The sequence below is a fragment of the Nelumbo nucifera genome, chromosome 5 (assembly GCF_055504915.1).
Source record: "Nelumbo nucifera cultivar China Antique chromosome 5, China Antique-T2T, whole genome shotgun sequence".
Taxonomy (NCBI): Eukaryota; Viridiplantae; Streptophyta; class Magnoliopsida; order Proteales; family Nelumbonaceae; genus Nelumbo; species Nelumbo nucifera.
In genome coordinates this window covers 70576181-70589080 of record NC_142653.1, presented here as the reverse complement: position 1 = coordinate 70589080, position 12900 = coordinate 70576181, and the positions used below count along the sequence as shown (strand labels likewise).

The 12900-nt window shown below is 37.3% G+C and overlaps 1 protein-coding gene and 1 pseudogene across 1 annotated transcript; one reads left to right on the top strand and one right to left on the bottom strand.

Annotated features, from left to right (window-relative positions):
• Window positions 1-1035: 1035 nt before the first annotated feature.
• LOC109115682 (putative pentatricopeptide repeat-containing protein At1g68930) lies at window positions 1036-3191 on the bottom strand (annotated as a pseudogene).
• A 20-nt stretch (window positions 3192-3211) lies between these two features.
• On the top strand, window positions 3212-10508 carry LOC104610186 (protein transport protein Sec61 subunit gamma). Its single transcript, XM_010276695.3, has 3 exons — window positions 3212-3400; window positions 3572-3687; window positions 10276-10508. Exons 1-2 carry the CDS (start codon window positions 3307-3309, stop codon window positions 3685-3687), a joined length of 210 nt encoding a protein of 69 aa, XP_010274997.1. The 5' UTR covers window positions 3212-3306; the 3' UTR covers window positions 10276-10508.
• The last annotated feature ends 2392 nt before the right edge of the window (window positions 10509-12900 follow it).

The following is a 12900-nucleotide window of genomic DNA, read 5'->3' as shown; positions in this document are numbered from 1 at the left end:
TGGATTGGACGGACCAATAAGGCATATTGAATTCGATCAATTTAGTCCAAAATATTTTTTAGATTGGATTTGACCTGGTCCGTCTGTAATAAATTTATATTCGATTGGGCTGAATTAAGCCAATATCTGGTCCATTGATATCAATGGACCAAGTTTGAGTTGAAACCAATATAAATTAAAACAAATTTGAACAGATTGAACGGTCCAGACATTGAATTGGACTGGTCCAAAATATTTAATGGATTGGATTGGACCTGGTCCCTTTGTAATGGACTCAAGTTCTTGACAAATCATATAAATTTGTTTAAGACTTTCTGTTTTCTTGTAATGTTTTAAAAGTCAATCTAAAACTGGAACTGCTTTGGCCACCAGTTTTTGTGTCAATGATTCAATCGTCCAGTTCGAATGGATGGCCCATTTCAAATTAAAAAAATAAAATAAAATAAAAAAATGGTCAAATGAATCAATGGGTTGCTAATCAAGTCAATGGTTTTTATCCAAATAACAGGTTAAAGGGTGGAAATGAACTGAATGGTTCTGAAGTCGAACGGTCTGACCATCTAGATCAACAACGGTTCAAAAACAATCAAACAAGATTCGAAGTAGCGTGTTGTACATCTATTTCCATGGTCACTGCTGTACTGCAAGAATTTGATTATTTTGATTGTGGCATCTTCACTATTAGATTTTCAAATCTAAAAAGAATAGTGTATGGATTGATATTTATAGATATTTGAACTTTGGCTCAGTTTGAAAAGAGTACAAATACCAATATGTACAGTATAAATACGTACAAAATAATACAAAATACAAGATTTTGCACTCTACATATTTGCATTAGCACTCCTTCCAAACTAAGCAGGAGTACAGAGAAATACAAGTATGTAAAGTGCAAAACTATGTATTTTATATTATTTTATACGTATTTGCACTGTACACATTTGTATTTGTATTTTTTTCAAACTGAACCTGTGTGAATACTCCAAGGAGCTCGGGATTCAAACTATAACAGAAGTGTAATAATGATCATGTGTTGCCTTCAAGGTAAACTTTAAACTGAAGAGTTTTAAAACAAGCACAAGCCTCCACAGCCAAAGCATTGGGTGCTAGCACTGTTACCACTCAAGCAAATATAAAATGATCATGCTTGTCTCAAATCACAATTCCTACTCCGGCTTTTCCTTTGGACCATGCACCATCAATATTAATCTTCACCACATCACCAGGTGGCTTACCCCATCTAGGAATAATACTCCCACATTCAAACTATGAACTGAGTTTCTCTCTATGTGCTTTCCAGTACTTAGTTGATTACAAGATCAATCTGAGCTTGTGCATGGTTGAACTCTTGCAAGAAAGACCACAAGATCAATCTGAGCTTGTGCATAGTTGATCACTTGCAAGAACACTTTTTGTTTGTTCAAAGAAAGAAGAGATGCTCATAAGTTTCATCAAACAAACCACATAAAGGGTAGGGCAGGTCTATATTACTGCACTAGGAAGATAAATACCTTTCTCAAAGGCAAAATATCCTGTAAATATTTCCATATAAAGATCAAGACCAGGGGAGAGAACTCATATAACCCCATAACTGACTCCATTTGGCTCCTTCATCAAGGTATTCTTACATTTGAAGCAGACTGTGAAAGAGACTCCAGCATCTGTTGTGCTGACTGAGATGTGAGTCAGTCGATGACGGGTTGAAAACAAGGATTTGTTTAGCCCATAAATTTCTTCTTAGATTCTATTAATCATTATCATCAACATCAGAGCCTTGTCCCAATCATATGGGATTGACTGCATGAATCCTGTTTTACCATTCCTTTTTATAAGACAAATTAGGATTCATGATCAAGAGAGTTTGGAAAAAGTTTTAGTGCTGGCTCAACTCCCACTGATGACATAGAAAAAATGAATTCACAACACTAGAACCTTACCCAAAAAATATTAAGGAAAATACAGGGAAGAAGTTCACTATAATTCAACTTTTGACCTCTATCCTACTGCATCCTACATTTTTGTTCAATCCTTTTTTCCTTCATCAACTCCCTCAATTTCTCAATCTCATTCCATATGCCAAACCTAGCATACAGATTGGACAACAAAACATAAATTCCAGAATTTTGAGGATCTAATTCAAGCGCCTTTTGAGCAACCAAGTTGCCCAGTTCAATGTTCCCAAAATTGTTGCAAGCACTAAGCAATGCCACCCACAAAGAAATGATATTACTAGCATTCTTACTTGCTAAATTCCATGCCATCTCTAATTCGCTTGCCCTGCAAAGCAAGTCAACTACAGGACTATAATGCTTTGGACCAGGTTCCAACCTGAAGTCACGATCCATCGACTTGAAATACTCAATCCCAAGGCTCACTTGCCCAGTATGACCACAGGCAGATATTACCAACCACAAAACCGCCCATTTTTACCATATGGAGTCCACAGAAAAACATCTCTTTTTCCCTCTTCATTTCCTTCTTGTCTAATCCCAACCAAATCAAACAGATGTCGTGCTTTCTCAACTAGCCCACATCTCCCGTACATCTCAACCAGTGAACTCTGTAGAAACACATCCCTTTCCAAATATGAAGTTCTACAGATCATATTAGCATGCACTTGACTACCCAATTCAATTGCTGCTAGTCCAGTGCATACACGCAGCAATGCTGACAATGTGAAGTGATCATAATCCAACCCATACATTTGCATCCTCTGCACCAATTCAGGTCCCTCACTCCACAACTGAGCTTCTGCATAACCCGATAAAAGAGCATTCACATACACATACACAGACAGTATTCTTCAGTGGGATTTCAACAAATACATTCCATGCATCATTTATAATGGACGATTTCACATACCAATCAACCGAAGCAGTACCTACATAGACACTAGAGGACCAGCTGATTTTCATAGATGGGCATGTATCTGTTTACCAAATCTCAGCATCTTGATCGAAGATGAAGCAGCTAAAGAGCTACACAGAACATTTACGTCCAACGGAATGCCTCTAACATGCATGAAAGAGGTGGAGGGCGAGGTAAGGGAGGCCTTGGCGAGAGAAATCAGAAATTAGATTTAGATATTCGATTTTTATCAACTTTCTGGGGCAAAGGTTTTCACTTTTTGACTTTTGGGGATGTGGCCCGCGAAGGCACCATTGCCACGTGGCAACTAATTTGGCCACGTTAGACCATGGGTGGCTCACCTAATCACCTTGCAGTTGCAGGTGATTCTCTTTCTCCTGGGATCGCTTCCGAATCGGTTCTTCTGTTGGAATCAGTTCCTTTTCTTGAAAGAAAGCAATGGATGCCATAGATTCCGCCATCGATCCATTGAGGGAGTTCGCAAAGGACAGCGTTAGGCTTGTCAAGAGGTGTCACAAACCAGATCGCAAAGGTACATCCATCCATTCCTCCCTAACTTTTCTTTCTGAATCCGATCTTTCTTACTACTGATTTCATTCCTTTGGGTCTTATGCCAAATTGGAGTTATTTGCATATTCGTTTACTTTTTTCCCCCTTCTTTACGATTAATTCTAGTTCTCGATTGTTGGGAATCTTTATGTAGAATTCACTAAAGTTGCTTTCCGTACGGCTATTGGATTTGTTGTTATGGGATTCGTCGGTTTCTTCGTTAAGCTCATTTTCATACCCATCAACAACATCATTGTTGGATCTGGTTAGGTAATTTTCGAAACTCACAATATTGCACCTGTTCTTTCCATTTTATGTTTTTTAGTTTCTCTGCGAGTCATAATTTAAAAATGTAAGAGAAATTAAAGGCAATTGCTTGTATTTGTGAATTTTGACGAGTACTGAATTGGCTTCTCGATTATTACTGTTAGGAAGATTAGTTGTTATTTTGAACTTGTTAAGTTTTCTATTTACAGAAAAGTCTGTCATCTTCCAAATTTTGCATGACTCACTGTTTATAGCCAAATGGAAGAAAATGGAAGTATAACCTGTTTGAGAAGCCTACCTATCCTGATTTTCCATCACCCCTCCTAACGAAATCCAAGCACAGCTTAAAAAAGTTAAGTTGACACTCCCAAAACAAAGGTAATAGTAAAATCAACTTGTCACATGCAAAACATTCTCTGAGAAAGTGGAGTGGCATAAGCCTTATAGTATTGATCATTCTTTTCTTTGGACACATTAGCTTAAGCATATATAAGCTTCCTCTGAAGAATTATTTTGAAAATTCAAACCAAGCATCATGTTTTATTAGTATTACTATCCTATTGAAAATTGATATTGATGGAGAATAATTGATTGTCTAAAGGCAGAAGCAGGTAGAGGTTTAACTAAGATTCAAATTGTTCCATTTTTTATATGGGAAGATATTAGCCTTATATTCAAGAGTGATAGGTCAAGAAAACCTTGCTACAACAGAGTTATCAACAGCTTTACAAGGATTGAAATTAGCTAAAACCCTAAACTATAGAAATATTGATATGATAAGTGATTCAACAGTGGTAACAAGACGGTACAGGAATGCCATGAAGGAAAGAGCTAAAAAAAGATAGGGTCATCAATGCAAAATGGATTTAAAGGATAGCTAATGGAATGGCAGATGGGTTAGCAGAAAGGATGTAAATTGGCATCAATGTTTTTAGGGCTAGGTGGAAGATGAGGGTGTAAGATGGGATTGGATGTGTAGGGATAAGAAAGATGGTTGACTTGGGATAAGAAGGATAAGATTTTTTAACAAGGCTCTTTTGGGGAAATGACTATGAAGATTTGGAGATGAAAGAAACTCTTTTTGGAGAAGGGTGGTGGCTTTTTAAGTATGGGGTAACGGAATTTGAGTGGAACAAAAAAGAAGTTAAAGCATCTTATGGGGTTTATGTGTGGAAGGGAATCATGAGTTTTTCAATCGACATTTTTGAACTTTGTCTCATTTTAAGGTAGGAGATGGAAGGAACATTAGATTCTGGGAGGACGATTGGTTAGATGTTGATAGGTTTTGTGATCTATGTCCAAGATTGTATAGGCTCAGCAAGTAAAATGTCTTTATTGCTGATTGCTATAGTGTGAACCAAAGAAGAGTGGTCTGGTCCCCAAGATCTAATTTAGGTGCCCTCTTTTTGATTGGGAGATTAAGTAGTGTTTGGGCGTTTTGTCTAAAGTCTAGTCATTGGAAATCCAAGTGGATAGAAGTGATGAGAGCAGGTGGACTGCAACTTTCTAATAGAGGTGATGCAAAAGCATGGATTTGGGGAGAGATGGTGCAATTGGGTGTTTGTTTGTATTCAATCTTGTCACTATTCTATTCTTGTTAATGGAGTGGTGAAACACTTCTTCCCAGCTTGTATTAAGGCAAGGTGATCCTCTCTCTAAGGCTGACAAGGAAGAGGAGATTAGAGGTTGGAGAGTTGGGAGAAACAATATTCCACTTGCTCACCTTCAGTTTGTAGATGATATCATAATTTTTTATGAAGGGGGAAATACTAGGAAGGTGAGGAATTTAAAAGAACTGATCAAGAAGTTTAAAAGGATCTCAAATTTGAAAATAAATTTAGACAAGAGTTGCCTAACATGGATTAATTTGGAAGAGAATACATTAAGTGCGGTAGTGGAGTGCTTAGAGTGTCCTATAACCCTTTGGCCTTTTACCTACTTGGGTCATCCTTTAGGTGCCAATCCTAAGGAGAGCAGATTTTGGAACCCACTTATAGAGAGATGTGAAAGGAGACTGGCTGCTTGGAAGAGAAACTATATTTCCTTAGGAGGTAGGATTACCCTAAGAAGATCAGGCTTGGCTGACCTACCAATTTTTTCTCTGTCTTTAGAATTCCACCAAGAGAAGAAAAGAAATTAGAGAAAATCATGAGGGATTTCCTTTGGGAGCTGAGTGAGGCTAGAAGAGACCACCTAATCAAATGGGAGATTGTATATAGAAGTAAGAAAGAAGGTGGTTTAGGTATAGGGAATGTTTGAAAGAAGAATTTGGCTTTGTTAGGGAAGTAGTTATGGAGAATGGTGGGCAGTATTCATCGGAGGTTGGAGAATGGTTGGGATGTTGGTGTATCACATCAGACTACTTTGGCAGCACCTTGGAAAACAATCCATAGCTTTTTCCATCAGTTCCTTAGGTTTGTCAGGTATGGTGTTTGTTTAGGGACTTTAATCCGGTTTTGGGAAGACTTGTGGGTTGGTAACCGACCTTTAATAGACTTATTTCCTTCTTTGCATTCCCTTTCCTTGTATAAAAAATGAGATGACTTCAAAGTTTTTAATACCTCCTATTTTGCCTTCGAATCATAATTGGGATTTTGGGTTTCGAAGGGGATTGAGGGATGAAGAGGTCACTTGCTTGTCAGAGCTTTTATTTCTTCTTGATAAAGTCTATTTAGAGCCTTCTAATCTAGATAGAAGAGTTTGGTGTCCATGTTCTAAAGGTTTATTTTCCTGTGCCTCTTTTTTTCTTGCTCTTTGCCAATCTCCTACCCTTCTTTCTTTTCCTGCTAAGGAAGTTTGGTGTCAACCAACTCCCCCCAAGTTTAAGGCTTTTTGTTGGGAAGTGGTTTATGGGAAGATTAGCACTAGACTATCTACAAAAGAAAAGGCCTTTCTTGTGTATTTCCCCGAACTAGTGTACTCTATGCAAATTTGATGGTGAATCTTGTTACCATTTACTAATTTCCTATTCCTTTGCTATAGATATTTGGGATTGGTTTTTCCCTCTATTTGGGTGCAGGTGGAACATGCCAATGGAGATTACCTTTGCTTGGCCAAAAAGAAGGGGAAGAATAATGTGGAGATGCACTAGAATAACAGTGATTTGAACCTTATGGGAAGAAAGAAATGCAAGAATCTTTCAAGAAAAGGAGAGGAGCAAACAACAGATTTTGGATTGTATAATGACCAAGGTTGTACATTGGCTATTAACTCTAGATTTATTTAAACAGTTCTCTTTTGATGATATTTGGAGGAACTGGGTTTCAGTGGCATCCAGCTCAACGCAAAAGATTGAAACAAGGTCCGTGTGGGCACCTCCTCTTGTAGGTCTTTTGAAATTAAACTTTGATTGGAGCAGTCAAGGCAACCTAGGTCCTTTGGGAATTGGAAGAGTCATTAGAGATAAGGGAAGGGTTTATACTAGCACTTTCTTCAGGACCGGTGGGGGTTGGAGATTCTTTAAAGGCTGAACTGTTTGCTGTTTTACAAGGTGTTCAAATTGCAAAAGATATGAATTTGGAGAACCTGGTGATTGAAGGGGACTCCAAGGTGGTGGTAGATTGGCTAAGAAATCTAGATTCAGTGATTTGGTGTTATAGAAATGAAATGAAGAAGTTCCAGTGATTAACACAACAGATGAATCTAAGTATACAATGGGTGGAAAATGCATTGGTTGATTCTTTAGCAAAACAAGGGGTAATTAGGGATCAGTTGTATTGGACACAATTGTAATTACAATGCTAGCTTTGATTTAATAGTGAGGCTGCATCTTGCGCCTCCATTTGGGATGCTTGTAACAGTGCCTATCATGATTGATCTCAATGAAATTTAAAGATCTTTTACTTGTCAAAAAAAAAAGTAGAGCAGGAACGGTGTGTTTTCAGTTAAATCATTTTATAATGCTTTGGCAAGAAACCAGGTGGAGAAATCTGATATCAGAGTTTTGGGAAATCCTATACCTCCTAGAATAGAAGCATTCACATGGTTGTTGACCTTATACAGTGTTCTCACTTAAAGATCATATTAAAGGAAGAGGAATTCAGATGGCAGAGAAATGTTAACTTAAGGAAAGGTGCATTTTAAGGTATGTGCCTCACCTAAGCCCAGGAGCACCCCCCTTTGAAAAGATGTACGTCTAGAATGCCTTGTGCCTCAGTTCAGGCACACACCTTTTCAAAACTTTGTGCTTTTTTATTCTTTTTGAAGTTTGTTTGCTCAATGAAGCTCCAAGGACCTCCTATTTGTTAATGTTGTTCATTCATTCATCTTAATAAAAGATATTTTTAAAAATATCTTTTGTGTGTTATGTATGGACTGGAAAAGGAAATTCCTGATCACCTTTTTATTCATTGCACGAGGGATCGCTTTCTAGAAAGTTGGAATCATTGCTGTTAAGTTGGGACTTGGAAGGCTGCATTCGACATTCCTTATTTTAAGGACTTGTCGCCTTTTTGCAGTTAAAATGCTTTTATAACCATTGAGTTTTTAACTGCAAAAAGACGATTAAGCCCTTAAAATAAAGAATGCCAAATGCAGCCTAAAATATGTTGGAGTTTTGGTTCAAGGAATCTTTTGGATGAGAATATAGTTGGGTTTTTTGGTTCAAGGAATCTTTTGGATGAGAATATAGTTGGGTTTTGGTCTTTGGAAAATTGTATGCAGACAATATAGAATACCAGAATACTTGTACATCCCATTGTACACAATCCCCTTTTACACAGGCTTTTGATTTATACAACGAAATACACCACTTTTTTCAAGAATAAAGGAAAAATTCGAGTGCTATGGTTGTAAGTTTCTGACGGTCTCATTCTTCCATTTGACTGGTATGTGATTTACATTTACTATAGTTTTGAGTTGTTGGTGGTTTCGTGCTACATGGGCTTCATTTTGATCTTACAAATCTTATTTATGGATGAATATACTTTCATTACATAATTTAGCTTCAACAAGGAATTTGTTGTTGTAATTTTGTATGCAACCTTTTATAATGGGGAGCTATTTGGCCGCATCCCACTTTTGATGAAGGGTGGGCTTCATTTTGATCTTACAAATCTTATTTATGGATGAATATACTTTCATTACATAATTTAGCTTCAACAAGGAATTTGTTGTTGTAATTTTGTATGCAACCTTTTATAATGGGGAGCTATTTGGCCGCATCCCACTTTTGATGAAGGGTGGGCTTCATTTTGATCTTACAAATCTTATTTATGGATGAATATACTTTCATTACATAATTTAGCTTCAACAAGGAATTTGTTGTTGTAATTTTGTATGCAACCTTTTATAATGGGGAGCTATTTGGCCGCATCCCACTTTTGATGAAGGGTGGGCTTCATTTTGATCTTACAAATCTTATTTATGGATGAATATACTTTCATTACATAATTTAGCTTCAACAAGGAATTTGTTGTTGTAATTTTGTATGCAACCTTTTATAATGGGGAGCTATTTGGCCGCATCCCACTTTTGATGAAGGGAGCACCCCTAATCATTACCTGACCTGTTCATGGGCTAGGCTCGGGCTTAGCTTTTGGCTCGTATGAACGGGCCCAGCCTGAAGCCCAAACTTGAAACAGTGTAAAGCTAAGCCCAAATCCCAAAGTCCAACATGGAAGTGTACATGTTTTGAAGACAAAATTCCCCCATGTTTTGACTTCTACAGTTGTGTTTGGTACCATTTCTGTTTCTATCACAAATTGGTGAGAAGTATGTGTTGTCACATCACATGTGAGGGACACTTCAACTAGAACAATGCATGTGGGAGTGATCATTGACGATTATGATTGGAATGTCAAATTTGATGTTTCAGGTAGAAACAACAACTTCTATTGATCAATCTAAAACGTTTCAAGTAGAAAAATCTCTCACAAATTTGTTTCAAGTAGAAAAAATCCCTAGTTGGTACCAAACATAACTATGGGTGCAACTTGAGTTCACCCAAGTTAACATTTACCGTGTGGGCTTGGACTTGTAGGCTTACTCCATTCAAATTTTAACAAAATCCCAGCCCAAGCCCTCCCAATGGTGTTTTTTTTTGTCTTTTAGTAGTGATATGCCCCATTTATCAAAAACAGGATGTGCCCTAATCAATTATCACTGCATGTCTAGATAATTTTTTTTTTCTCTTTTTCTCTAAGGGGGCATTCTTTTTTGGATTTTGAGAGGGGGGAAGGTTGGTCAATGAGATTTTGGCTCCCATTGATCAGGAACCTCATGTTCTTTTTTCATATTTATGTGTAGACCAGGGAAAGTTTATTTTTTTGGGTATCATTTACCTCTCCTAGGTGGTTAAATAATTTTCCCACTTGGAGGGAAGTTGCCAATATTTGAATGGGACAAAAATGTCCCTTTTAATAATAGATTTATATAGCTAAAATGGTCATTGCCTTATTTACCTGGGAAATAAAAGAACATGGGTAAATGCACTTACTCGGTAAGTGTTTCCTAAGAAAAACTTACCGAGGTAATTGCTTTACTCGGATAAGTAACTTGCCGAAAAACAAACGGGGCCTAAAAATCTGTTTTGGTTAGAGGGACAAAAACAGACTGATTGTACAAGCATTTTTTTTCTTTCTTAAATTGCAGGTGATGTGGAGTTGTTACTAGTGAATTTTGAAGTGTGGCGGAAGGAAACCATATCAGCGCCCAAAATGCGCAAATAGAGATGCTTAACATTAACAAGTTTAGATTATGGATGTAACACCATTCCTGGATACAATTTAAACAGAGTAGAGATAAGACTGATTTTTCCATGCCCTTGCTTAATGTGGAAAACTCTTAATTTTGCAAATCAATTAGATTGCATTGTTTTCCTGTCTTGTGATTGGAAGTTGACTTGAAAACTTGATAAGTCATTTTAAGCTTTAAATTTTGCTTGGGATACACATGATATTGGAATGCGCCAGTATTAATGGGTGATTAATTCTACGACTCTGGATCTCCTGCCCACAAGAACTCTGCCCACGCCTACTCACAATACACTACCCCCTGTGAATTTGGAACATCTCCCCCTGCATAATACTATGCAGAGGATGAAATGTTCTTCATGTGTGTCTGCGATAAGTGTGGGCAGAGTTCTCGTGGACAGGAGATCCGGACTCTAATTGTACTCTCAGCAGTATTTGCGTTCTTCAGTGAGATATACTGTCACCATTTTTTTACCTGTACTTTGGGTAGTGACACTTAAAAGGGTCGAAGGGCGCGTAACATTGATTTGAACCTTTGGGGGTAGTGACACTTAAGTCAGTTAGTATTCCACTGGTTATCTTGAGCACATGATGTTATGTGCTCTTCAAAAAATTTTAAAATCTTAAAAATACCCTTCTCTTTAACCTACTCTCTCTCTCTCTTCCCTCTAAAATTTCACATAGGCCCCATCTCTATCTCCATCAATTTCATTGAGAAGACTTTCACCATTGGACTGTATCTCCAATAGGTTAAAAACCTGGATAAGGATTTGGTACATTCATGTTTGCTGTGAGTCCAAATTGGTTTCCCAAAGAGTGCACCCCACAGGTTCCCCACAGCACATCTTAGCATGTATTGGGAACACCTCCCTTATATAGACTTATTTCTAACAATTGATTAACTCTGCCCCTATCGTTAGCACACCGTCACATTTTGGTCACATGTGATGCACGTGACTTTAACTTTTTGAAAAACCCAATTTTACCTTTCTTTACCACCAAACTAGAGACTTAACACTGCAAGTATAGAGACGAAGTTCAATCTAAACTGTCACCACCACCACCTCTCTCACTCTAGTATTTTGAACACGAATAAAGAGAGCCATCATCAATCGCCATTGTTCTTTCACCACCTCAAGCAAGGATGCAACTTAGAACATTACAAATTAGCTGGGTGATTCAGTGCTTCCTTCATGGTTTTGAGGATCTTGCAAATTAGAAGTGTTTTTTTCTTCATACCACAGCACTGAGCCCAAATTCGATCTTAGTAATGCATCAGGTGCTTCCATCTCCAATAAAACCCCTCAGTAGGTGCCTACTTCACCATCCTCTTTGCCTGTGGCTTTATGAACATAAGAAACCCAGAAAAAGGAAAAGATATGCTCCAAGTTTTGCCAATCCTGGAACCATCTCAGCAGAATCTAGATATGAATGAAGAATTACACCAAAAGTGGAAGGCCCTACATTTTGCAGTATTTCTAGAAGCTCACCATTGGCACAAAAACAAGGAACGAAAGCTTGCAGCAGACAAAAAATAAATAAATAAAAATGAACAGAAGATGATCTATGCAGCACTTTTGCAAGTTTAAGTTGTGGAGAGAAAATATTAACTTGATGTGTGAAATTAAACTGACTTCCTTTCCTTTTGAGAGCCTTTTATTCAAACCAAACCAAAATTCAAAATTTCGATACGATATGCCCGATATGGGGCATACCATATCATATCTTTCAAGTTAAGGTATAGGGTATGGTATAAAATCAAATATGTCCTTTTTATACCATATCGCACTGAACGAGATAGAGGCATTCCTAGAACTTGTCCTTTTTATACCGTATCATGCCGTATCGTACTGAAACGGGCAAAAGTTAAAATGAAATATTGGGGAAAAAAGGCTTCTCACCATAGGCACAAAAACAAGGAACGGAAGCTTGAAGTAGACAAAAAAATAAAAATAAATAAAAGGTGGCCTATGCACTTTTGCAAGTTTAAGTTGTGGAGAGAATATTAACTCGATGTGTGAAATTAAACCAACTTCCTTTCCTTTTGAGAGCCTTTGTCCAAATCAAGGTTCAAAATTTTAATATGAAATGCTCGATATAGGGCAATATCGTATTGTATCTTTTAAGTTAAAATATAGGGTACGGTATAAAATCAGACAACACATCCTTTTCATACCGTATACTGAACGAGGCAGAGGCATTCCCAAAACTCATCCTTTTTATACCATATCATGAGCGTATCGTACTGAAATGAGCAAAAGTTAAAATGAAATATTGGGGAAAGAAGGCTTCTCACCATAGGCACAAAAACAAGGAACGAAAGATGTAGTAGACAAAAAAACAAAAAAAAAATTGAACAGAAGCTGGTCTATGCGGCACTTTTGCAAGTTTAATTTGTGTAGAGAATATTAACTTAATGTGTGAAATTAAACCAACTTCCTTTCCTTTTGTGAGCCTTTGTCCAAATTAAGGTTCAAAGTTTCAATATATTGGATATATCGTATCGTATCTTTCAAGTTCAGAT

Excerpts from the sequence above, each read along its gene's own strand:
- LOC104610186 (XM_010276695.3), top strand. The coding sequence starts at position 3,307 with ATGGATGCCATAGATTCCGCCATCGATCCATTGAGGGAGTTCGCAAAG. Across the intron at positions 3,401-3,571 it reads TCACAAACCAGATCGCAAAG|AATTCACTAAAGTTGCTTTC; the intron begins GTACATCCATCC and ends ATCTTTATGTAG.